This window comes from Anser cygnoides, chromosome 28, assembly GCF_040182565.1.
Source record: "Anser cygnoides isolate HZ-2024a breed goose chromosome 28, Taihu_goose_T2T_genome, whole genome shotgun sequence".
Classification (NCBI taxonomy): domain Eukaryota; kingdom Metazoa; phylum Chordata; class Aves; order Anseriformes; family Anatidae; genus Anser; species Anser cygnoides.
Genome location: NC_089900.1, coordinates 502,150 through 528,464, shown reverse-complemented (window position 1 = coordinate 528,464; position 26,315 = coordinate 502,150). Strand labels below are relative to the sequence as shown.

Sequence of the window (26,315 nt, the reverse complement as noted above, 5' to 3'; positions counted from 1 at the left end):
GCCAACCACGTTGACCACCCACCAACCACGGCGACCACCGCGGCAACCACCGCGCCGCCCCCCACCGACCGCGCCGACCCCCGCCAACGCCGTTGACCCCGCGCCGACAGCGCCGACCACCCCGCTACGACGACCCCTCGCCAACCGCGCTGACGTCCCACCGGCGGCGTTGACGTCTCGCCCACCGCGACCACGCCCACCGCGGCCACGCCCGCTACGCCGGCCACGCCAGCCACGCCCTAGTTGAGCGTGCCGCGGCAGCTCTCGGTGCGGCACAGGCAGGGGATCTTGGTGTCCTCGATGGGGAACTTGTAGTCGTAGGTGATCTCCTCGTTGACGCCGATGGGCTGCTTCGAGTAGATGACGATCTTCTTCTGCGCCTCGATGGTGATCACCTTGGCGTAGCAGTTGGGCTGCGGGGGAGGACACGGGGGGGTTAACGAGACCGAATTTGGGGACGAATCTGGGTTTTTAGGGGGCGGCGGCGCTCACCGTGCAGCAGTGGTTGATGAAGCGGGCCAGGTTGCCGCACTTGGTGGCGTCGATGATGGTGTCGTGGTCGACGCGGAAGAGGTAGCTGCTGCCGATGCCCTCCTGCACGTAGCGCTTCTCCCGCATGTCCGCCACCACCTGCCGGGGGGGGGGCGGGGGGGGGTCTTTATGGGGTTTTGGGGGGTTCTGGGGGCGGCGGGAGGTGGTTATGGGGTTTTTGAGGGGTTCTACGGGTGGTGGGAGGTGGTTCCGGGGGTTTTGGGGGTTCTAGGGGTGGTAGAACATCTTTACGGGGGTTTGGAGGGGCTCTAGAGGTGGTGGGACATCTCTGTGGGGTTTCTGGGGGGCTCTAGGGGTGGTGGGACGTGGTTATGGGGGTTTTGGGGGGTCTGAGGGTGGTGGGAGGTGGTTATGGGGGGTTTGAGGGGTTCTAGGGGTGGTAGAACATCTTTACGGGGGTTTGGAGGGTTGGTAGAACATCTCTGTGGGGTTTTTGAGGATCTCTAGGGGTGGTGGGACGTGGTTATGGGGGTTTTGGGGGTTCTAGGGGTGGTAGAACATCCTAATGGGGGTTTTGAGGGGCTCTAGGGGTGGTGGGACATCTCTGTGGGGTTTCTGGGGGGTTCTAAGGGTGGTGGGACGTGGTTATGGGGGTTTTGGGGGGTCTGAGGGTGGTGGGAGGTGGTTATGGGGGGTTTGAGGGGTTCTAGGGGTGGTAGAACATCTTTATGGGGGTTTGGAGGGTTGGTAGAACATCTCCGTGGGGTTTTTGAGGGACTCTAGGGGTGGTGGGACATCTTAATGGGGGTTTTGAGGGGCTCTAGGGGTGGTGGGATGTGGTTATGGCGGTTTTGGGGGGCTCTAGGGGTGGTAGAACATCTCTGTGGGGTTTCTGGGGGCTCTAGGGGTGGTGGGACGTGATTATGGGGTTTTGGGGGGTCTGGGGGGGGCGGGAGGTGGTTATGGGGGAGTTGAGGGGTTCTAGGGGTGGTAGAACATCTTCACGGGGGTTTGGAGGGTTGGTAGAACATCTTCATGGGGTTTTTGAGGGGCTCTAGGGGTGGTGGAACATCTTAAGGGGGGTTTTATGGGGGTCTGAGGGTGGTGGGACGTAGTTATGGGGGATTTGGGGGGTTCTATGGGTGGTGGGAGGTGGTTATGGGGGTTTTGAGGGGTTCTGGGGTGGTAGAACATCTTCACGGGGGTTCTAGGGTTGGTAGAACATCTCCGTGGGGTTTTCGAGGGGCTCTAGGGGTGGTGGGACATGGTTATGGGGGTTTTGGGGGGTCTGAGGGTGGTGGGAGGTGGTTATGGGGGTTTTGGGGGGCTCTTGGGCTGGTAGAACATCTTTACGGGGGTTTTGGGGGTTTGTAGAACATCTTTATGGGGTTTCTGGGGGGCTCTAGGGGTGGTGGGACGTGGTTATGGGGGTTTTGGGGGGGGGGTCTGAGGGTGACGGGAGGTGGTTATGGGGGGTTTGTGGGGTTCTAGGGGTGGTAGAACACCTTTATGGGGGTTTTGGGGGGCTCTAGGGGTGGTAGGACATGATTATGGGGGTTTTGGGGGGTCTGTAGGGGTGGTGGGACATCTCTGTGGGGTTTCTGGGGGTTCTACGGGTGGTGGGACATGGTTATGGGGGTTTTGGGGGGCTCTAGGGGTGGTAGAACATCTTTACGGGGGTTTTGAGGGTTGGTAGAACATCTCCATGGGGGTTTTGAGGGTTTGTAGGGGTGGCGGGAGGTTTCTGGGGGTCTCCGAGGGCGGTGGGACGGGTTGGGGGGGTCCCCGAGGGCCTCGGGGGTGGGGGGGTTGGGGGGGGGTTACCTGGCGGATGTTCTGCCCCACGTACTCGATGACCATCTCGTCGGCGGCGATGGGCTCCATGGCGAAGAGCCCCCACTCGTGGATGCGGCTGCGCCCGAACCGCAACCGCTTCTTCCGGAACTTTCAGGGGCGGGGGGGACAAGGGACACGAGCGTCACCGGGGGGGGAGGGGGGGACCCCCACGGTGAACCAAGACCCCAACGGCGTTGGGGACGCCCGACCGAAGAGCGTCGGCGGCGCAACGCAACCCAACGCGACGGCGACCCAACGCGACGGCGACCCAACGCGACGGCGACCCAACGCGACGGCGACCCAACGCGACGGCGACCCAACGCGACGGCGACCCAACGCGACGGCGCGGGGACAACCGCCCCCGTGCGTCCCCCCTCCCCACGAAGCCCCCCGAGATGCCACCACCCCCCCCGCAGAGGGTCCCACCTTGAGCTGGTTGAGCTTCAGGAGGTCGCTGTCGAGCAGCGCGGCCGAGCCGATGGCGCTGAGCAGCCGCCGTTGCTCCGAGCGCCGCTCCGACAGCACGCGGTTGGGACCCTACGAGGATCGGCGGCGGGGTGGGGACGGGGACACCGGGACGGGGTATGGGGGGGACATTTTGGGGTGGGGGGGGACACCCACCTGCGTGTCGGGGGCGTCGGGGTCCGGGGGGCACGGGGCAGGGGTGCAGGTAGCGCGCTTTCTCGCGCCGGCTGATGGGGTAGTAGCCCTCGCTGCGGGCGCTGCCGGTGCGGTGCTCGCGCGTCTCCGGCCACCGGCGGCGCCGCCGCGGGCTGCCCGTCCTGGTCAGTGGCACCGTCAAGGGCCACCGCGGCACTTGGGGGGGGTCGGGGGGGGGGTTGGGGGGTCCCCGAGATCAAAGGGGGGGCTGGGGTGGGGGTCCCCGAAAGGCGAAGAGGAAAAGTGGCGCCCCCACGATTCGTCGCCGCGTCGGCGAGGGGTAAATACGCAACGCCGAGGTCACCAAGGCCCAACGCCCGCGTCCCCAAGACCCCAAAACCCAACGCCCGCGTCCCCAAGACCCCAAAACCCAACCCCAAGATCTTCAAGACCCTAAAACCCAACGCCCACGTCCCCAAGACCCCAAAACCCAACGCCCACGTCCCCAAGACCCCAAAACCCAACCCCAAGATCTTCAAGACCCTAAAACCCAACGCCCACGTCCCCAAGACCCCAAAACCCAACGCCCGCATCCCCAAGACCCCAAAACCCAACCCCAAGCTCTTGAAGACCCCAAAACCCAACGCCCACGTCCCCAAGACCCCAAAACCCAACGTCAATATCCCCAAGACCCAACGCCCGCATCCCCAAGACCCCAAAACCCAATGTCAACGTCCCCAAGACCCCAAAACCCAACCCCAAGCTCTTGAAGACCCCAAAACCCAATGCCCAGGTCCCCAAGACCCAAAGACCCAACGCCCACGTCCCCCAGAACCCAAAACCCAACCCCAAGCTCTTGAAGACCCAAAAACCAATGCCCATGTCCCCAAGACCCAACGTACCAAGACCCAAAGACCCAACGCCCACATCCCCAAGACCCCAAAACCCAACGCCAACGTCCAGCCTCTTGAAGACCCCAAAACCCAACGCCCGCATCCCCAAGACCCCAAAACCCAGCCCCAAGCTCTTCAAGACCCCAATACCCAACGCCCAGGTCCCCAAGACCCCAAAACCCAACACCCACATCCCCAAGACCCCAAAACCCAACCCCAAGCTCTTCAAGACCCCAAAACCCAATGCCCAGGTCCCCAAGACCCCAAAACCCAACACCCGCATCCCCAAGACCCCAAAACCCAACCCCAATCTCTTGAAGACCCCAAAACCCAATGCCCACATCCCCAAGACCCCAAAACCCAGTGTCAACATCCTCAAGACCCAACACCCACGTCCCCAAGACCCCAAAACCCAACACCCACGTCCCCAAGACCCCAAAACCCAACACCCACGTCCCCAAGACCCCAAAACCCAACACCCACGACCCCAAGACCCCAAAACCCAATGTCAACATCCTCAAGACCCAACACCCACGTCCCCAAGACCCCAAAACCCAACCCCAATCTCTTGAAGACCCCAAAACCCAATGCCCACATCCCCAAGACCCCAAAACCCAGTGTCAACATCCTCAAGACCCAACACCCACGTCCCCAAGACCCCAAAACCCAACACCCACGTCCCCATGACCCCAAAACCCAACACCCACGTCCCCAAGACCCCAAAACCCAATGTCAACATCCTCAAGACCCAACACCCACGTCCCCAAGACCCCAAAACCCAACGCCCACATCCCCCAGACCCATCTCCATGTCCCCAAGACCCAACGCCCACATCCCCAAGACCCCAAAACCCAACCTCAATCTCTTGAAGACCCCAAAACCCAATGCCCACATCCCCAAGACCCCAAAACCCAACCCCAATCTCTTGAAGACCCAAATACCCAACGCCCATGTCTCCAAGACCCATCTTCATGTCCCCAAGACCCAAAGACCCAACGCCCACATCCCAAAGACCCCAAAACCCAACGCCCATGTCCCCAAGACCCAAAGCCAATGTCCCCAAGACCCCAAAACCCAACACCTACATCCCCAAGACCCCAAAACCGAATGTCCATGTCCCCAAGACCCAACACCCACGTCCCCCAGACCCCCAAACCCAACGCCCACATCCCCAAGACGCCAAAACCCAACCCCAACCTCTTGAAGACCCAAATACCCAATGCCCACGTCCCCAAGACCCAACGCCAACATCCCCAAGACCCCAAAACCCAAAGCTAATGTCCCCAAGACCCCAAAACCCAACGTCAATGTCCCCAAGACCCAAATACTCAACATCAACGTCCCCAAGACCCAACACCCACGTCCCCTAGACCCCAAAACCCAAACCCAATCTCTTGAAGACCCGAATACCCAACGCCCGTGTCCCCAAGACCCATCTCCATGTCCCCAAGACCCAACACCCACATCCTCATGACCCCCAAACCCAAAGCCCACATCCCAAAGACCCCAAGACCCAACACCCACATCCCCAAGACCCCAAAACCCAACGCCTGCATCCCCAAGACCCTAAAACCCAACCCCAATCTCTTGAAGACCCAAAAACCCAACATCCGTGTCCCCAAGACCCATCTTCATGTCCCCAAGACCCAGAAACCCAACGCCCACATTCCCAAGACCCCAAAACCCAACGTCAACGTCCCCAAGACCCAACATCCACTTCCCAAAGACCCCGAAACCCAACGCCCGCACCCCCAAGACCCCAAAACCCAACGCCCACATCCCCAAGACCCCAAAACCCAACGCCCGCATCCCCAAGACCCCAAAACCCAACGCCCGCATCCCCAAGACCCCAAAACCCAACCCCAATCTCTTGAAGACCCCAAAACCCAATGTCCAGGTCCCCAAGACCCCAACACCCAACACCAAGCTCTTCAAGACCCCAAAACCCAACGTCCATGTTCCCAAGACTCAACACCCACTTCCCAAAGACCCCAAAACCCAACACCCACGTCTCAGAGACCCCAAAACCCAACACCCACATCCCCCAGACCCCAAAACCCAACGCCCACATCCCCAAGACCCATCTTCATGTCCCCAAGACCCAACGCCCACATCCCCAAGACCCCAAAACCCAACGCCCACATCCCCCAGACCCCAAAACCCAATGCCCACATCCCCCAGACCCCAAAACCCAACGCCCACGTTCCCCAGACCCCAAAACCCAACGCCCGCATCCCCAAGACCCAAAAACCCAAGGCCCAATCTCTCGAAGACCCAAATACCCAACTCCACGTCCCCAAGACCCCGACACCCACCGCCCGCGTCCCCTCCTCGCCCTGCCCCCGCCCAGCACCCGCCAGGATATCGGTGTGGTGCACCCAGTGGGTGTCGTTGAGCCAGTGGGTGCCGCTGTCCTCCTGCAGCAGCCTCTCGTAGGTGACGCGCAGGAACCGCATGTCCTCGGCGTCCAGCCCCGCGCTCCAGATGTCGTAGAGGATCGTCATCTGCTCGAACTCGCTGCGGGGGGCGAAGGAACGGGCCGGGGGGCCGGTTGGGCCGGGGGGGCCGCGAGGCCGTAACCACCTCCGGCCGCCTTCATCTCCTTCCTCGTAGTCTTCCTCCTCGTAGTCTTCCTCCTCCTCGTAGTCATCCTCCTCGCTGCTGCTCTCCTCCTCCTCGCTCTCGCTCGACCCCGAGGAAGCCGGCGCCGGCGGGGGCGGTGCCGTTTGCGCCGGGGGGCGCCGCCGATGGCGCCGGCGGGGGCGGGGGCAACAAGGGGGGCCCCCGCTTTCCATCTCGCAGCCCGCCCGGGGGCCCCCACCACTTCTTCGGGGGCTTCCAGCACTTCGGTGCCGGGGGTCTCGAGGCGCAGAGCTTCGCCGGCGTGGTGGGGGTGGTGGGGGTGAGGGAGGGGGCGCGGCAGCGACGGCGTTTTCGGAGGGGCCGCGCCGGGGGCCGGCTCGCACCGGCATGGCGTGGTGTGCTCCAGGAGAACGGCGGGCTCGCGGGGAGGGGGCGGGGGCAGCGGTGTTCGCGGGGGGCCGCGTCGTCGTCGTCCTCCTCTTCGTCCTCCTCTTCCTCGTCTTCCTCCCCCTCTTCCTCCGAGCTGGCCCCCCCCGGGTGAGGGCGATGGCGGCCAGCACCGCCAGGTCCCCCCCCCCCAGCCGCCGCCGCCGCCGAAGAATTTTGGGAGCCCCCCGGGCCAGCTCCAGCAGCGAGGTGGCCCCCAAACGTTCCGCGGGGGGTCGCGGGGGTGGGCGGCGGGCCGGGGGTCTTCGAGGCGGGGGGGTCGCCCCGAAAAGAGCCCCCCCGTGGTGTCGTCGGCCCAACTTTTCACCAGCGAGGCGTGATCGGCCGGCAGGTTGCACACCGGCCGCGGCGGGGGCCGGGGGGGTCGCGGCGTCGCGGGGGGCCGCCGGCGTCGGCGTTGGCGCCGGGGGGTCGGCGTCGGCCGGGGGGGCGACGGAGGCGGCCGGGGGGCGACGGAAGGCGGGGGGCGGCGAGGGAGGCGGCGGAGGCGGCAGTGGCGGGGGCGGCAGCGGGGGGGGGCTCGTCGCCGGGGGCAGGGTCTTGCGGCGTTTGGGGGCGGCAGCAGCGGGATGGGCGAGGCGGGCCGGGGGGCGGCGGTGGGGGGGCGCTGTGGGGATAAAGTGGGGGAAAGGGGGTCAATTTGGGGGCGTTTTGAAGGGTTTTGGGGTGTTTTGGGGGGGTTGCGGGGGGTTTTGGGGGGGGTTGGGGGGTTTTAGGGGGGTTGGGGGTTTTAGGGGGTTTTTGGGGTGTTTTAGGGGGTTTGGGGTTTTTTTAGGGGGTTTTGGGGTGCTTACCTGGTTCGGGGAGTGGGGGGCCGGGGGGCGCAGGGGGTCCTCGGCGGCGCTCTCGTCCTCGGAGGAGGAGGAGGAGGAGGAGGAAGAAGAGGAGGAGGAGGAGGAGGAGGAGGAGGCCGAGGAGGAGGAGGAGGAGGAGGAGGAAGAGCGGCTGCTGCCCGCCCCGCTCTCCTCCGAGCCCTCGTAGAGGGAGAACTTGGACGAGGCCTCGCTGGCGGCGTCCTCCTCTGGGGGGGGGCACGGCGTTGTCAGCCCCGCCCCCGCCCCCAAAACCCGGCCCTAAATCCCCCAAATCCCCATCCCCATGTCCCCAAACCCCAAACCCCTCCCAATAGCCCAAATACACCCCAAAATCCCAAATACACCCCAAAATCCCAAATAACAGCCCCATATCCCCAAATTCCCCAGTACCCCAAATCTCTCCCAAAATCCCAAACACCCCCCAATACCCCCAAAAAAAACAAAATCCCAAACACCCCCAATACCCCAAACACCCCCCAATACCCCAAAAACCCCCCAATACCCCAAAGAAACCCCAAAATCCCAAACACCCCCCAATACCCCAAAAAACCCAAAATCCCAAACACCCCCCAATACCCCAAAAAAAAACCAAAATCCCAAACACCCCCCAATACCCCAAAAAAAACCCAAAATCCCAAACACCCCCCAAAATCCCCCCAAAAAAACAAAATCCCAAACACCCCCCAAAATCCCAAACACCCCCAAAATCTCGATTCCCCCCCAATGCCCCAAACGTCCCCCAAACCCCCAAAATCCCAAACATCCCCCAAAACCCCAATTATTCCCAACACCCCCTTATACCCCCCAAAACACCCCAAACTCCCCCCAAAACCCCAAACGCCCCCAAATCCCAAACACCTCCAATAACCCAAATGCCCCAAATCTCCCCCAAATGTCCCAGACACCCCCAAAAACCCAATTCCCCCCAATACCCCAAATGCCCCCAGAATCCCAAACGTCGCCCGTCACCCCAAAATCCCCCCAACTGCCTCCCACCCCAAAACCTCCCCAAAACCCAAATCCCCCCTGAAAACCCCAAAGGCCCCCCAAAACCCCAAACCTCCCCCAAAACCCCAAATCCCCTCCAAACCCCATAAACCCCCCCAAAACCCCCCAACATCCCCAACCCCCCCAAACCCCATAACCCCCCCAAAACCCCAAACCCCTCAATCCCCTCAAAAACCCCAACCCCCCCCAAATCCCCCTAAACCCCATAAACCCCCCAAACCCCATAAACCCCCTCAAACCCCATAAACCCCCCAAAACCCCCAATCTCCCAATCCACCCAAAACCCCAAGCCCCCAAATCCCCCTAAACCCCCAAAACCCCAAATCCCCCCAAACCCCATAAACCCCCCAAAACCCCAAACCCCCCAACCCCCCAAAACCCCAAATCCCCCCAAACCCCATAAACCCCCCAAAACCCCAAACCCCCCAACCCCCCAAAACCCCAAATCCCCCCAAACCCCATAAACCCCCCCAAAACCCCAAACCCCCCCAACCCCCAAAAACCCCTAAATCCCCCCAAAAACCCCACAACCCCCCAAAAAACCCCACTACCCCCCCCAAAAAAACCCATAACCCCCCAAAAAAACCCATAACCCCCCAAACCCCCCACAACCCCCCCAAAAAAACCCACACCCCCCCCAAACCCCTACAACCCACCCAAAAAGCCCCACAACCCCCCAAAATCTCTACAACCCCCCAAACCCCCACAACCCCCCCCAAAAAACCCCACAACCCCCCCCCAAAAAACCCACAACCCCCGCAAAAACCGCACAATCCCCCAAAAACCCCCCAACCCCCCCCCCCCCAAAAACCCCACAACCCCCCCCAAAAAAAACCCACAACCCCCCCAAAAAAGCCCCACAACCCCCCCAAAAGCCCCACAACCCCCCAAAAAAGCCCCACAACCCCCAAACCCCCACAACCCCCCCCCCCAAAAAAACCCACAACCCCCCCCAAAACCCACAACCCCCCAAAAAACCCCACAACCCCCCAAACCCCCCACAACCCCCCCCCAAAAAAAACCCACAACCCCCACAAACCCCCCCAACCCCCCCCAAAAAAGCCCCCAACCCCCCAAAAAACCCCCCAAACCCCCCCAAAAACCCCAACCCCCCCCCTACCATCCGACGCCTCCTCCCCGTCCCCGCTGTCCCTCGCCGTCCCCTCAGCCTCCGGCCGCCGCCGCCGCCTCCGGCGCCGCTCTTCCTCCTCCTCCTCCTCTTCCTCCTTTGGGGGGGGTCAAAAACATCGGGGGGGGGGTCCATAAATATCGGGGGGGTCCCCTAAATGTTTTTTTGGGGGGATTTGGGGTTTTTCGGGGTCGCACCTTGCCGGAGGAGGAGTCCTCGGAGGCCTCCTCGCCCTCGCTGTCCAGGCGGAAGAGCTTGCGGCGTTTGGGGGGGCTTCGGGGCGGGGGGCGCCGGGGGGGCCGGGGGGGGGCTCTTTGTCTGCGGGGGGGGGGGGCAAAAGGGGTTAGAGGGGGGGGGGGTTGGGGTTTTTTGGGGGGTTTGGGGTTTTTTGGGGGGGGGGTTGGGGGGGTTTTGGGGGCCGGGGGGGGCTCTTTGTCTGCGGGGGGGGGCAAAAAGGGTCGGGGGGTTGGGGTTTTTTTGTGGGGGGGGGGCTTGGGGGGCTTGGGTTTTTTTTGGGGGGGGGTTAAGGGGGGATTAGGGGGGCCGGGGGGATTTGAGGGGGTAAATGGGGGATTTGGGGGGGTCTCAGGGGGTTTTTGGGGGGGGGCGGTGGGGGGGTTCTTGGCTGGGGGGCAAAGGGTCGGGGGGGGTGGGGTTTTTGGGGGGGGGCTTGGGGGGGGTTGGTTTTTTTTTTTGGGGGGGGGGTTAAGGGGGATTAGGGGGCCGGGGGGGATTTGAGGGGGTAAATGGGGGATTTGGGGGGGGTTTCAGGGGGTTTTTTGGGGGGCGGGGGGGTTTCTTGGCTGGGGGGGGGCAAAAAGGGTCGGGGGGGTTGGGGTTTTTTGGGGGGGGCTTGGGGGGGTTTGAGGGGGTTTTGGGGGGGTTTCTTGGCTGGGGGGGGCAAAAAGGGTCAGGGGGGTTGGGGTTTTTTTGGGGGGGGGGGCTTGGGGGGGGTTGGGTGTTTTTGGGGGGGGGGTTAAGGGGGGATTAGGGGGGCCGGGGGGGGATTTGAGGGGGGGTAAATGGGGGATTTGGGGGGGGGGTTTCAGGGGGTTTTTTGGGGGGTGGGGGGGGGGTTCTTGGCTGGGGGGGGGGGGCAAAAAGGGTCGGGGGGGGGGGTTGGGGTTTTTTTGGGGGGGGGCTTAGGGGGGTTGGTTTTTTTGGGGGGTAAGGGGGAATTTTTGGGGGGTAAGGGGGAGATTTGAGGGGGTTTTGGGGGGCTGGGGGGCAAAAGGGGTCAGGGGGGTTGAGTTTTTTGGGGGGGGGTTGGGGTTTTTTGGGGGGGGGGTTGGGGTTTTTTTTGGGGGGGTGTTTGGGGGTTTTTGTAGGATTTTTTGGGGGGGGTCCTCACCGTCCTCGTCCTCCTCGGGGGGCGTGGGGGCGCGGGCGCTTCTCCTCCGCCCTCCGCCAGCTCCGAGGGCTCTTTCCGCTTGACCTGGGGGGGGGGCACAACGGGATTTTGGGGACCCCCCCACCCCAAAAAAGACCCCTGTGGGGCGTGGGGGGCGATCCCATAGGAGGGGAGCCCCCGAAGTGCCCCGCACCCCAAAATCCCCCCCCCCCAGACCCTAAATCACCCCCCACGGACCCCAAATCCCCCCCCCCCCCCCGGGACCCCAAATCCCCCTCCCCACCCCATAACCCCCCCAAAATGGGGTCTTACCTTAAAGACGAAGCCCCCAGGCCCCCAAATCCCCCCTCCCCACCCCATAACCCCCCCAAATCCCCCCCGTTCCCACCCCATAACCCCCCAAAATGGGGTCTTACCTTAAAGATGAAGCCCCCCAGACCCCAAATCCCCCCATTTTCACCCCATAACCCCCCCAAAATGGGACCTTCCCTTACAAAAGCAGCCCCCCCGGACCCCAAATCCCCCCTCCCCACCCCATAACCCCCCAAAATGGGGTCTTACCTTAGACATGAAGCCCCCAGGCCCCCAAATCCCCCTCCCCCACCCCATAACCCCCCCAAATCCCCCCTCCCCACCCCATAACCCCCCAAAATGGGGTCTTACCTTAAAAATTAAGCCCCCTGGACCCCAAATCCCCCCTCCCCACCCCATAACCCCCCAAAAAGGATCTTACCTTAAAAATGAAGCCCCCCGGACCCCAAATCCCCCCTCCCCACCCCATAACCCCCCCAAATCCCCCCTCCCCACCCCATAACCCCCCAAAATGGGGTCTTACATCAAAAATGAAGCCCCCCAGGACCCCAAATCCCCCCTCCCCACCCCATAACCCCCCCCCCAAAATGGGGTCTTACCTTAGACATGAAGCCCCCCAGGCCCCCAAATCCCCCCTCCCCACCCCATAACCCCCAAATCCCCCCTCCCCACCCCATAACCCCCCAAAATGGGGTCTTACCTTAAAAATTAAGCCCCCCTGGACCCCAAATCCCCCCTCCCCACCCCATAACCCCCCCAAAAAGGATCTTACCTTAAAAATGAAGCCCCCCGGACCCCAAATCCCCCCTCCCCACCCCATAACCCCCCCCAAATCCCCCCTCCCCACCCCATAACCCCCCCAAAAAGGATCTTACCTTAAAAATGAAGCCCCCCGGACCCCAAATCCCCCCTCCCCACCCCATAACCCCCCAAAATGGGGTCTTACATCAAAAATGAAGCCCCCCAGGACCCCAAATCCCCCTCCCCACCCCATAACCCCCCCAAAATGGGGTCTTACCTTAGAGATGAAGCCCCCCAGGACCTCAAATCCCCCCTCCCCACCCCATAACCCCCCAAAATCCCCCCTCCCCACCCCATAACCCCCCAAAATGGGGTCTTACCTTAAAAATGAAGCCCCCCAGACCCCAAATCCCCCCATTTTCACCCCATAACCCCCCCAAAATGGGACCTTCCCTTACAAAAGCCGCCCCCAGGCCCCCAAAATCCACCCCCCATTTAGCACCCCCGCGCCCCCCCGTACCTTGAAGGAGGGCAGCCGCAGCGCCCCCGCAGCCCCGCGCCCCCCCCGGGCCCAATCGACCAGGGAGAGCAGCGCCGGCGGCTCCTTCGGCCTCGCCCGCTCCTTCTCCTCCTCCTTCTGCCTCGCCGCCGTCTGGAAGGGCTGGGGGGGGGCCAGGAGGGGTTGAAGACCCCCCCCCCATGAATCGGGGGGGTCCCGGGGGGCAAGGGGGGGAAAAGACCTTGACTTGCTCCTCTTTGCGCTCCCACCAGGCGTCGAAGGCGCGGAAGGCGACGTTCTCCACCATCTTGCGGTTGAGGTCGCGCTGCATCGTCGCCTTCATCTCCTGCACCAGCGCCGCCAGCACCCCTCCACCGGCCCCCCCCCGGGGAAATCGTTTCGGGGTCCCCTCCCCCCCCGGGGAAATCGTTTTGGGGTCCCCGGAGGCCGGGGGGTAAGGGGGAAGAGGGGGAGGGAGGGGAGGGGGGTCGGTGCCGGGGGCCGCTCTTCGCCGGGGGGGGGTAGGGGGGCGAAGGGGGGTAGTGGGGCGAGGGGGGGGGGGCAAAACGGGGAGAAAGGGGGGCGGCGGCGAACTTGGCGGCGGCGGCGGCGCCCCCCGCCGAAGGGCGAAGGCGGTTGAGGAGCGGGGAGGAAGAGGAGGAGGAGGAGGAGGAGGGGGGGGGTGGGCGCCCCCCGCCCCCCAGCGCCCCCCAAGCGGCCCAGGAGCTCGTAAAGGGCCGGGGGGGGCCCCTGCGCCCCAAAATCCCCCAGGGGCGGGGGGGCGAAGTCGGCCTCGCGCCCCCCCCGAGGTGGGGGAGGGCCACGGCCATGAGGGGCTGGGGGGGGAAGGCCGGGGGGCGGCGGGGGGGCTCGGGGGGCGGGAGAAAGGGGAGGGGGCAAAGGGGGAGGCCGGGGGGGGCGGGGGGGGCAAGGGGGAGGGCGAAGCGGGTTTCCGAAGGGGGAGGGAGGGGCGCCCGGCGGGGGGGGCGGGGGGGTCGTCCCCTTCGTCCTCCGAGATCTCCATGTCCTCGCCCGAGGAGGGCTGCGAGGCCTGGGGGGGGCAAAAGGGGGGGGGGGGCGGGGGGTTATAAGGGAGGGGGGGGGATATAGGACCCCGAACCCCCCCCCCCCATAAAATGTTTCCACCCCACAATCTGCAGAGCTCCCCACAAAGTCCCCCCCCCAAAACCGGCCTATAATGCAGCCCCCCCTCCAGCCCCCCCCCCCGGAATCCCCTCTATTTGGCCCCCCCAAATACCCAGACCCCCCAAAATCCCCTCTGTGCCCCCCCCAATACCCAGACCCCCCCAAACCCCCCTTTATGTCCCCCCCCATACCCAGACCCCCCAAACCCCCCTATTTGCCCCCCCATACCCAGACCCCCCCAAACCCCCCCCATTTACCCCCCCCCATACCCAGACCCCCCCAAAACCCCCCCTTGTTTGCCCCCCCATACCCAGAACCCCCCAAAACCCCCTCTATTTGCCCCCCCATACCCAGACCCCCCAAAACCCCTCTATGGCCCCCCCAAACCCCTTTATGTCCCCCCCCCCACACCCAGACCCCCCCCCAACCCCCCCATTTGCCCCCCCATACCCAGACCCCCCCCCAAAACCCCCCCCATTTACCCCCCCATACCCAGACCCCCCCCCAAACCTCCCATTTACCCCCCCATACCCCCCCATTTACCCCCCCATACCCAGACCCCCCCCAAAACCCCCCTCTATTTGCCCCCCCATACCCAGACCCCCCCAAACCCCCCCCCCCATATTTTTTTTGGGGGGGGGGGGGGGGGGGGGCGCTCTCCCCACACTCACCCTCTCCTGCCCGTTGGCTTTGGGCGACTCGGGGGGGCCGTCGGCGGCCGCGCCCCCCGCAAACATCCTCGAAGCTGGCGGGGGGCGGCGGCGGCGTGCAGGGCCCGTGGGGCTCCCCGCCGTGCCCTTCGCCCCCTCCTCCCCCCAAACCTTGCGGGGGAACCCCGGGGGGGCCGTGGAAACCCCCGGGGCGCCCCTGGGTTCTTGCGCCCCCCGGAGGCGCCGGCGCCGCCGCCGCCCCCCCTCGTCTTCCTCCTCGGCGGCGAGGAAGGAGAACTTGGAGCGCTGCTCCTTCAGCAGCGCCTCGATGCGCGAGTCCAGGCTGCTGTGCTGGGCGAAGGGGACGCTCTCCGGGGTGGCCTCGGGGGCCGGCGACGCGCCCCCCGGGGGGCGTAATGGGGGCGGCAGGGGGCGGCAGCAGCGGGGGGGCGGCGGAGGCGGAGGTTCGGCGGAGGAAGGCGGCGGAGTGGCGCCGGGGGGGTCGCCGGGGGTCGGCGGCGGCGGCGGCGAGGGAGCTCGGTGGGCGGCAAGGCGTTGGCGGCGAAGGTCTCGGCGGCGGGGAGGAGGCGGAAATCGGGCTCAGGGGGGGCGGCGGCGGCGCGTCGGGGGGCGCGGAGAAGCCCCGAAATAAGGGTCGGAGGGGGGTAGGCCGGGGGGGTCACCGGGACGGGAGGAGGAGGAGGAGGAGGAGGAGGAGGAAGAGGTGGAGGAAGGCGGAGGCGGCGTCGCTTCGTCTTCGCGGGGGTGCGGTGGCGGGCGGCGAAGCCGTCCTCGGGGCGGCGGTGCGAGGAGGAGGAGGAGGAGGAGGAAGAGGAGGAGGAGGAGGAAGGCAGGCGGCCGTCGGCGGAGGCGTGGCGCTGGTAGCGGCCGTAGGGCAGGTAGTGGTCGGAAGGGCGGTACTGCTGGGGGCGCCGGCGGGGCGCCGGGAGAAGAAGGGATCGGCCGGGAAGGGGTGTCTGCGGGGAGAGCGCGGCGGGCAGCACGGCGACCAAAAACCCATAAAAACCCAACGCCATGACCAAAAACCCATAAAAACCCAACAACATGACCAAAAACCCATAAAAACCCAACGATGTGGCCCAAAACCCCATAAAAACCCAGCAATGTGGCCCAAAAACCCATAAAAACCCAAGGGTGTGGCCCAAAAACCCATAAAAACCCAGCGATGTGGCCCAAAACCCATAAAAACCCCATAACATGGCCCAAAACCCATGAAAACCCAACAGCGTGACCCAAAACCCAAGGGCGCAACCCAAAAACCCATAAAAACCCAACAGCACGACCCAAAAACCCAACATGACCAAAAACCCATGAAAACCCAATGGCATGGCTGAAAAACCCTTAAAAACCCAACGGCGCGGCCCAAAAACCCAACAACATGACCAAAATCCCACGAAAACCCAACGGTGTGGCCCAAAACCCATAAAAACCCAGCGATGTGGCCCAAAAACCCATAAAAACCCAATGACACGACCAAAAACCCATAAAAACCCAATGACACGACCAAAAACCCATAAAAACCCAAGGGTGTGGCCCAAAACCCCATAAAAACCCAACGATGTGTCCCAAAAACCCAACGACGTGGCCCAAAAACCCATGAAAACCCAACAGCACGACCCAAAAACCCATAAAAACCCAATGGCGTGGCCCAAAAACCCAACAACATGACCAAAATCCCACGAAAACCCAACAGCACAACCCAAAAACCCAACAGCGCAGCCCAAAAACTCATAAAAACCCAATGACATGGCCCAAAAACCCAACGATGTGGCCCAAAACCCCATGAAAACCCAACGTCGCGGCCCAAAAACCCAACAACATGACCAAAAACCCATAAAACCCCAATGACACGGCCCAAAACCCCATAAAAACCCAATGATGTGGCCCAAAAACCCCATGAAAACCCAATGATGTGCCCCAAAACCCAACAACATGACCCAAAAACCCAACAACACGACCCAAAAACCCATAAAACCCAAGGGTGTGGCCCAAAAACCCATAAAAACCCAACGACGTGGCCCAAAAACCCAACAGCATGACCAAAAACCCATGAAAATCCAACGGCGTGGCCCAAAAACCCATAAAAACCCAACAGCACGACCCAAAAACCCAACAACATGACCAAAAACCCATGAAAACACAAAGACACGGCCCAAAAATCCATAAAAACCCAATGACATGGCCCAAAAACCCAGCGATGTGGCCCAAAACCCCATGGAAACCCAACAGCGTGACCCAAAAACCCAAGGGTAAACCCCAAAAACCAACAACGCAGGCCAAAAACCCATAAAAACCCAACAGCGCGGCCCAAAAACCCAACAACATGACCAAAAACCCATGAAATCCCAATGGCGTGGCCCAAAAACCCTTAAAAACCCAACAGCACGACCCAAAAACCCAACAACATGACCAAAAACCCATGAGAACCCAACAGCGTGGCCCAAAAGCCCATAAAAACCCAACGATGTGGCCCAAAAACCCATAAAAATCCAACAACACGGCCCAAAAACCCAACGATGTGGCCCAAAAAAACATGAAAACCCAATGGCGCGGCCCAAAAACCCCATGAAAACCCAATGATGTGCCCCAAAACCCAACAACATGACCCAAAAACCCATAAAACTCAACGATGTGGCCCAAAACCCATAAAAAAAGAATGATGTGGCCCAAAAACCCAACAATGTGGCCCAAACACCCATAAAAACTCAACTACGTGGCCCAAAAACCCAAGAACCCAGCCCAAAAACCCAACAATCCCAAAACCCAAAAACACACCCCAAAACCCAACAACCCCCAAAAACCCAACAACATGACCCCAACCCCCAGTAACTTGACCCCAAAACCCCAAAAACCTGACAACCCCAAAGACCCAAAACCCAACAACCCGGTCCCAAAACCCCCACCCCAAAAACCCCCAAACCCCAAAACCCCAAGAACCCCAAAACCCCAAATCCCCAACACCCCCGTGGGGGCGCCCCGTTACCTGCCGGCGCCGTAGGCGGGGTCCTGGCCGTAGGCGGCTCCGCGGGGGCCGTAGGGGGCCGGGGGTCTGGAAGGGGCCGAAGCCCCCCGGGGGCTCGGGGGTGCCGTTGCCGGGGGTGGAGGCGGCGCCCGCGGGGCCGAAGGCGCTGTCGGCAGAGTGCCGCCGCCGAGACTCGGGCTGGGGGGGGGGGAAATGGGGGGGGTTGGGGGGGGAATGGCCCCCCCGGGGGGGAAATGGGGCTGGGGGGGGGGTGAAAAGGGGATTTGGGGGGGTAAAATGGGGATTGGGGGGGTAAAAGGGGATTGGGGGGGTAAAATGGGGATGGGGGAGAACAGTGGCATCAGGAAGCGACATGGGGGTGTTCGGGGGGCGAAATGCCACCCCGGGGGGGGAAATGGGGTTGGGGGGGTGAAAACGGGATTTGGGGGGGGTAAAGGGGATTTGGGGGGGTAAAAGGGGATTTGGGGGGGGTAAAAAGGGGATTTGGGGGGTAAAAGGGGATTTGGGGGGGGTAAAAAGGGGATTTGGGGGGGGTAAAAGGGGATTTGGGGGGGGGTAAAAGGGGATTTGGGGGGGGTAAAAGGGGATTTGGGGGGGGTAAAAAGGGGATTTGGGGGGTGAAAAGGGGATTTGGGGGGGTGAAAAGGGGATTTGGGGGGGTGAAAAGGGGATTTGGGGGGTGAAAAGGGGATTTGGGGGGTGAAAAGGGGATTTGGGGGGCGTGAAAAGGGGATTTGGGGGGGGGGTAAAAGGGGATTGGGGGGGGTAAAAAGGGGATTGGGGGGGGGTAAAAAGGGGATTGGGGGGTAAAAAGGGGATTGGGGGGGTAAAAAGGGGATTGGGGGGGTAAAAAGGGGATTTGGGGGGGCTAAAAAGGGGACAGGGGGAAATGCCCCCCACTGGGGGGAAATGGGGTTGGGGGAGGTAAAAAGGGGATTTGGGGGGGGTGAAAAGGGGACGGGGGGGGGGGAAATGGGAGCGTGGGGGGGCGCCAAATGCCCCCCCCGGGGGGGGGTAAACGGGGTGGGGTGGGGGGTTAAAGGGGATGGGGGGGGGGGGGTAAAAAGGGGACGGGGGGGAAACGGGGTGGGGGCGACCCCAAAACCCCACTTTGGGGTGCAGATAACGAGGGTGGGGGTCACAACCCAGGCCCTATATCTGCGGGGGGGAGCACAGGGCGCCCCCTAAAGGCCCCCACCCCAAAAATTATCGGGGGGGGGGGGGGGTGGGGGGGCCCCCTTACCGCCTCCGCCTTGTCCCCCGGCGCCGCCTTGCCCCCGGTGGGGACGGTTTGGGGCGTGTAGGCCCCGTTAACGATGAGCTCGTAGTACTTCATCCTCTGCTGCCCTATAAGGCAAAATTATAGAGTTTTAGGGCCCCAAAACCCTAAAAAGGAGCTTTTGGCGTTTTGGGGTCAAAAAACCCTAAAAAAAGGAGGTTTTGGGGTTATAGGGTCGCGAAACCCTAAAAAAGGAGCATTTGGCCCCGTTAACGATGAGCTCATAGTACTTCATCCTCTGCTGCCCTATAAGGCAAAATTATAGGGTTTTACGGCCCCAAAACCCTAAAAAGGAGCTTTTGGGGTTTGGGGGTCAAAAAACCCTAAAAAAGGAGCTTTTGGGGTTATAGGGTCGCGAAACCCTAAAAAAGGAGCATTTGGCCCCGTTAACGATAAGCTCGTAGTACTTCATCCTCTGCTGCCCTATAGGGAAAAATTATAGGATTTTAGGGTCCCCAAACCCTAAAAATGGAGCATTTGGGTTTTTAGGCTTGTGAAACCCTAAAAAAGGAGCGTTTGGGATTTTAGGGTCGCGAAACCCTAAAAAAGGAGCATTTGGCCCCATTAACGATAAGCTCGTAGTACTTCATCCTCTGCTGCCCTATAGGGGAAAATTATAGGATTTTAGGTTCGCAAACCCTAAAAATGGAGCATTTGGGTTTTTAGGCTCGCGAAACCCTAAAAAGGAGCGTTTGGGGTTTTAGGGGTGCAAAACCCTAAAAAAGGAGCATTTGGCCCCATTAACGATGAGCTCGTAGTACTTCATTCTCTACTACCCTATAGCAGAAAATTATAGGATTTTAGGTTCGCAAACCCTAAAAAAGGAGCGTTTGGGATTTTCGGGGCGCGAAACCCTAAAAAGGAGCATTTGGGATTTCAGAGGCGCAAAACCCTAAAAGAGGAACATTTGGGGTTTTAGGCTCGTGAAACCCTAAAAAGGAGCATTTGGCCCCGTTAACGATGAGCTTATAATACTTCATCATCTGCTACCCTATAGAGAAAAATTATAGGATTTTAGGGTCGCAAACCCTAAAAGAGGAACGTTTGGGTTTTTAGGGGCGCGGAACCCTAAAAAAAGGAGCGTTCGGCCCCCGGAAAGGCGCGGCGGAGCCCCCGCACCTTTGATGTCGAGCTGCACGTGGATGACGTTGCCCATGACGGGCGTGTTGTGGAGGTGCTTGACGGTCTCCTTGGCGCCGCGGGTGCTGGCGAAGAGGACGCGGGCGAGGCCGAGGTGCTTGCGGGTTTTGGGGTGCAGGAGGATCTCCACCTCCTCCACCTCGCCGTACTTGCGGCACATCTCGGCCAGGAAGGGCTCGCGGACGTTGTCGTTGAGCCGGGCGAACGTCACCTCCTTCAGCGGGATCTGGCCCACGTAGAACTCGTCCAGCTGGGGAGGCCCCGAAAGGACGTTGGGAACGGGAGCGGGGCGTCCCATTGAGATCCCGTTGAGATCCCAAACCCCGCTGAGATCCCCAAATCCCATTGGGATCCCCCAAATCCCACTGAAAACCCCAAACCCCGTTGAAATCCCCAAGATCCCATTGAGATCCCAAGATCCCAGTGGGATTCCCCAAATCCCATTGGGATCCCCCAAATCCCACTGAAAATCCCAAACCCCGCTGAGATCCCCAAGATCCCATTGAGATCCCAAACCCTGTTGAGATCCCCAAGATCCCACTGAAAACCCCAAACCCCGCTGAGATCCCCAAGATCCCATTGAGATCCCAAACCCCGCTGAGATCCCCAAGATCCCACTGGGATCCCCAAGATCCCAATGAAAACCCCAAACCCCATTGGAATCCCCAAGATCCCATTGAGATCCCAAACCCCGTTGAGATCCCATGATCCCACTGAAAACCCCAAACCCCACTGAAATCCCTAAGATCCCATTGAGATCCCAAACGCCACTGAGATCCCAAGATCCCACTGAGATTCCCCAAAATCCCATTGGGATCCCCAAATCCCATTGAGGTCCCCAAAATCCCACTGAAAACCCCAAACCCCGCTGAAATCCCTAAGATCCCATTGAGATCCCAAACGCCACTGAGATCCCAAGATCCCACTGAGATTCCCCAAAATCCCATTGGGATCCCCAAATCCCATTGAGGTCCCCAAAATCCCACTGAAAACCCCAAACCCCGCTGAAATCCCTAAGATCCCATTGAGATCCCAAACCCCACTGAGATCCCAAGATCCCGCTGAGATCCCCCAAAATCCCATTGGGATCCCACAAATCCCAATGAAAACCCCAAACCCCCGCTGAAATCCCCAAGATCCCATTGAGATCCCAAGCCCCGCTGAGATCCCCAAGATCCCTTCAGCGGGATCTGGCCCACGTAGAACTCGTCCAGCTGGGAGGCCCCGAAAGGACGTTGGGAAGGGGAGCGGGGGCGCCGGGACCCCGTCGGGATCCCCGAACCGCGGTGAAACTCCAAGATCCCGTTGAGATCCCAAATCCCATTGGGATCCCCAAGATCCCTTTGGGATCCCCAAGATCCCAATGAAAACCCCAAACCCCATTGGAATCCCCAAGATCCCACTGAGATCCCAAACCCCGCTGAGATCCCCAAGATCCCATTGAGATCCCAAACCCCACTGAAATCCCCAAGATCCCATTGAGATCCCAAGCCCCGCTGAGATCCCCAAGATCCCTTCAGCGGGATCTGGCCCACGTAGAACTCGTCCAGCTGGGGAGGCCCCGAAAGGACGTTGGGAAGGGGAGCAGGGCGCCGGGACCCCGTCGGGATCCCCGAATCGCGGTGAAATTCCAAGATCCCCTTGAGATCCCAAACCCCGCTGAGATCGCCCAAATCCCATTGGGATCCCCAAGATCCCATTGGGATCCCCAAACCCCGCTGAAATCCCCAAGATCCCACTGAGATCCCAAACCCCACTGAGACCCCAAGATCCCAGTGAGATTCCCCAAAATCCCATAGGGATCCCCAAGACCCCATTGGGATCCCCAAATCCCAATGAAAACCCCAAACCCCGTTGAAATCCCCAAGATCCCATTGGGATCCCCAAACCCCCGCTGAAATCCCCAAGATCCCATTGAGATCCCAAACCCCACTGAGACCCCAAGATCCCACTGAGATTCCCCAAAATCCCATAGGGATCCCCAAGACCCCATTGGGATCCCCCAAATCCCAATGAAAACCCCAAACCCCGTTGAAATCCCCAAGATCCCATTGAGATCCCAAGCCCTGCTGAGATCCCAAACCCCGCTGAGATCCCCAAGATCCCACTGGGATCCCCAAGATCCCACTGGGATCCCCAAACCCTGCTGAAATCCCCAAGATCCCATTGAGATCCCAAACCCCGTTGAGATCCCACGATCCCACTGAAAACCCCAAACCCCGCTGAAATCCCCAAGATCCCACTGAGATTCCCCAAGATCCCATTGGGATCCCCAAGATCCCACTGAAAACCCCAAACCCCGCTGAAATCCCCAAGATCCCACTGAGATTCCCCAAGATCCCATTGGGATCCCCAAGATCCCACTGAAAACCCCAAACCCCGCTGAAATCCCCAAGATCCCATTGAGATCCCAAACCCCACTGAGATCCCAAGATCCCACTGAGATTCCCCCAAATCCCATTGCGATCCCCCAAATCCCACTGAAAACCCCAAACCCCACTGAAATCCCCAAGATCCCATTGAGATCCCAAGATCCCACTGAGGTCCCCAAAATCCCACTGAAATCCCCAAGATCCCATTGAGATCCCCCAAATCCTATTGGGATCCCCCAAATCCCAAAGAAAGCCCCACACCCCGTTGAAATCCCCAAGATCCCATTGAGATCCCAAAGATCCCGTTGAGATCCCCAAAACCCCACTGGGATCTCCCAAAACCCATTGAAATCCCCAAATCCCATTGAGATCCCAAGATTCCATTGAGATCCCCAAGATCCCATTGAAAATCCCCAACCCTGTTGAGATCCCAAGATCCCGATGAGATCCCAAGATCCCACTAAAATCCCAAACCCCACTGAAATCCCCCAAATCACGATAAAATCCCCAAATCCCATTGAAATCCCAAAATCCCACTGAAATCCCCAAGATCCTGTTGAGATCCCCAAGATCCCGTTGAGGATCCCAAACCCCGTTGAGATCCCCCAAATCCCAACGAGATCCCAAACCCACAATGAAATCCCAAAGTCCCACTGAGATCCCAAGACCCCGTTGAGATCCCCAAGATCCCACTGAAATCCCAAAATCCCGTCGAGATCCCCAAGATCCTGTTGAGATCCCAAAGTCCCGTTGAAACCCCAAAACCCCGACGAAATCCCCCAAATCCCAATGAAGTCCCAATGCCCCGCCGAGATCCCGTTGAGATCCCCAAACCCTGACGAAATCCCCAAACCCCGCTGAGATCCCGAAGCCCACCGAAACCCCAAAACCCCACCCAAATCCCCAAAACCCCACCCAAACCCCAAATCCCCGTCGAGATCCCAAGATCCCGTCGAGATCCCAAGATCCCACTGAAATCCCAAAGCCCGCCAAAACCCCAAAACCCCACTGAAATCCCCAAACCCTGCCAAAATCCCAAAACTCCGCGACCGCGCAAAATCCCCAAACCCCGCTGCGACCCCAAAACCCCCAAACTCACCTTAAATTTGGGGACGGGCAAGGAGAGGTCGCGGTGCTTGGCCCAGATGCGGCGGGGCCGCGGGTCCCGCACGTCGCCCTCGGGGCGGTACCCGGAATCCTATAGGGGAAAAATCAGGAAATCAGGCCAAAAGCTCCCCCCGAAAACCCCAAAACGCCCCCAAAAATTATTTTATGGGGTTTCTCCACCCCGTAAGTTTGACGTACGACCTCATAAACGCCCCCAAAATATCCTTAATGCCGTATTTATGGGATTTCCTATATAATTAAATATTTATAGGGCGTTTTTGGGGTCCCTGTTGGGTATCTGTGGGGCACCCCAAATCATTTTGATCCCAAGAACCTAAATATTTACGTCCAAACCCCGTAAATACCCCAAAAATATCCTTAAAGCCGTATTTATGGGGTTTCCAATATAATTGAGTACCTATAGGATGGTTTTCGGGTCCCTATTGGGCATTTATGGGGCACCCCAAGTCGTGGGGGGCCTCAAAACCCCAAATATTAATTTACAAACCCCACAAACACCCCAAAATATCTTCAATTATGGGGTTTCCTGGACTGTAGAGCACTTTTAGGATGATTTTAGGGTCCCTATTGGACATCTACGGGGCACCCCCAAATTGTGACGAGCCTCAAAACCCCAAATATTAATTTACAAGCCCCACAAACACCCCAAAATATCTTCAATTATGGGATTTCCTGGACTATAAGGCATTTATAGGGTGGTTTTGGGGTCCCCATTGCTGTCTATGGGACACCCCAAATCATGAAAAGCCTCAAAACCCCCAAATATTAATTTACAAACCCCACAAACACCCCAAAATATCTTCAATTACGGGGTTTCCTGGACTAAAGACCACTTTTAGAACGATTTTAGGGTCTTTTCGGGGTCCCCATCGGGCATCTACGGGGCACCCCAAATCGTGAAAATCCTCAAAACCCCAAATATCAACTCACAAACCCCCAAAACGCCCCCCCCAAAAATAAAAAAGAACATAACACATTTATAGGATTTTCTGCACGATCCCGCCCCTATAACGTTAGGGGGGGACGCTCCGTTTGCGGGGCCGCTGCTCGTTAACGGGCGGGTTTATTGACAAGCGGGGGGCTCGTTAATGAGCGCGGGGGGTCGTTAATAGGGGGGGCACTCACGGGGACGCTGAAGTGGACGCCATCGTAGCGGTACACCTTCTGGGGCGCGGCGCAGCGCGGGGTCCACCACCAGCTTGTAGCTGCGCCAGGGGACGCTGGGGGCCCGCTGGCTCTCACCCCCCGCCTCCGGCTCCATTCTGCCTCATTTACACTTTGGGGGGGGAAATGGGGTGAGGGGGTGTCCCCACACCCCTATAATCCCCTCCGAGGCCCCCGGTTAGCCTTGATCCCGTAAATCCCCCCGAATCCCATAGATCTCCCTCGAACCCCGTAAATTCCCCTCAAACCCCATAAATCTCCACCCCCACCCCATAACGTTCCCCTCGAACCCCATAAAATCCCCCTCAAACCCCATAAATCTTACTCTCAAACCCCATAAATGACCCCCAAGCCCCATAAATGCCCCCCCAAACCCCACAGATCCCCCCCAAACCCCATAAATGCCCCCCCAAGTCCCATAAGCCCCCCTCAAACCCCATAACTTCCCCCCCAAACCCCACAGATCCTCCCCAAACCCCATAACTTCCCCCTCAAACCCCACAGATCCCTCCCCGAGTCCCATAAGTCCCCCCCAAACCCCATAAATACCCCCGTAACCCCCCCAAACCCCATAAATCCCCCCCAAACCCCATAAATACCCCCTAACCCCCCCCAAACCCCATAAATCCCCCCAAACCCCATAAATACCCCCCCTAACCCCCCCCCAAACCCCATAAATCCCCCCAAACCCCATAAATACCCCCTAACCCCCCTCAAACCCCATAAATCCCCCCCAAGCCCCATAAATTCCCCCTATAACCCCCCATAACTCCTCTTCAAACCCCATAACTACCCCCCCCAAACCCCATAAATCTGCCCCCCAAACCCCATAAATCCCCCCAAACCCCACTATTTACCTCAGCCCCCCAATATTTACCTCAGCCCCCCCCCCTATGCCCCTCACCCCATCTTTTCCCTGGGACCCCCAACTTCTCCCTCAGCCCCCCAAATTCACCTCAGCCCCCCCCCGATCCCCTCACCCCGACTTTCCCCAAAAATCCCCCAAATTTACCTCAGCTCCCCAATATTTACCTCAGCCCCCCCCCCATTCCCCTCACCCCAACTTTTCCCTGGGACCCCCAACTTTTCCCTCGGCCCCCCCAAATTTACCCCAGCTCCTCACCACTTGCCTCAGCCCCCCCGTATTTACCTCACACCAACTTTCCCCTCAGCCCCCCAATATTCGCCTCAGCCCCCCCAATTCCTCTCAGCCCCCCCCAATTCCCCTCACCCCAGCTTTTATCTGGAACCCCCAATATTTACCTCAGCTCCTCCATATTTCTCTCAGCCCCCCAGTGCCCCTCACCCCAACTTTTCTCTGGGACCCCCAATTTTTTCCTCAGCCCCCCAATTCCCCTCAACCCCCCCCCTGTCCCCCTCAACCCCCCCTGTCCCCTTCAACCCCCCTGTCCCCTTCAACCCCCCTGTCCCCCTCAACCCCCTCACCTCCCCTCACGCCCCCCCGTCCCCCCCACACCAACTTTTCCCCGGGACCCCCAATTTTTTCCTCAGCCCCCCCCGAATTTACCTCAGCCCCCCCGTTCCCCCTCGGCCCCCCAATTCCCCTCAACCCCCCTCTCCCCTCAACCCCCCCCCCCCCTCAAACCCCCCTGTCCCTCTCAACCCCCCCGATTCCCCTCAACCCCCCCGATTCCCCCCACGCCCCCCAAGCCCCCCACGCTCCCCCCGCTCTCACCTGCCCGCTGCCGCCCCCGCGCGGACGCCG

General features: G+C 60.5%; 1 protein-coding gene across 1 annotated transcript; it reads right to left on the bottom strand.

Moving 5' to 3' along the window:
- Positions 1-96: 96 nt before the first annotated feature.
- SETD1A (SET domain containing 1A, histone lysine methyltransferase) lies at positions 97-24,701 on the bottom strand. Its single transcript, XM_066984236.1, is given in 21 exon segments — positions 97-413; positions 493-630; positions 2,317-2,436; positions 2,755-2,865; positions 2,950-2,974; positions 2,976-3,117; positions 6,187-7,390; positions 7,646-7,872; positions 9,844-9,900; positions 10,001-10,121; positions 11,155-11,238; positions 12,728-12,868; positions 12,948-13,757; positions 14,524-14,853; positions 14,904-15,479; positions 17,507-17,683; positions 18,750-18,853; positions 19,905-20,175; positions 23,397-23,495; positions 24,551-24,593; positions 24,595-24,701. Coding segments are annotated over 21 exon segments (5,046 nt in total). The 5' UTR covers positions 24,687-24,701; the 3' UTR covers positions 97-239.
- Between the last annotated feature and the right edge of the window lie 1,614 nt (positions 24,702-26,315).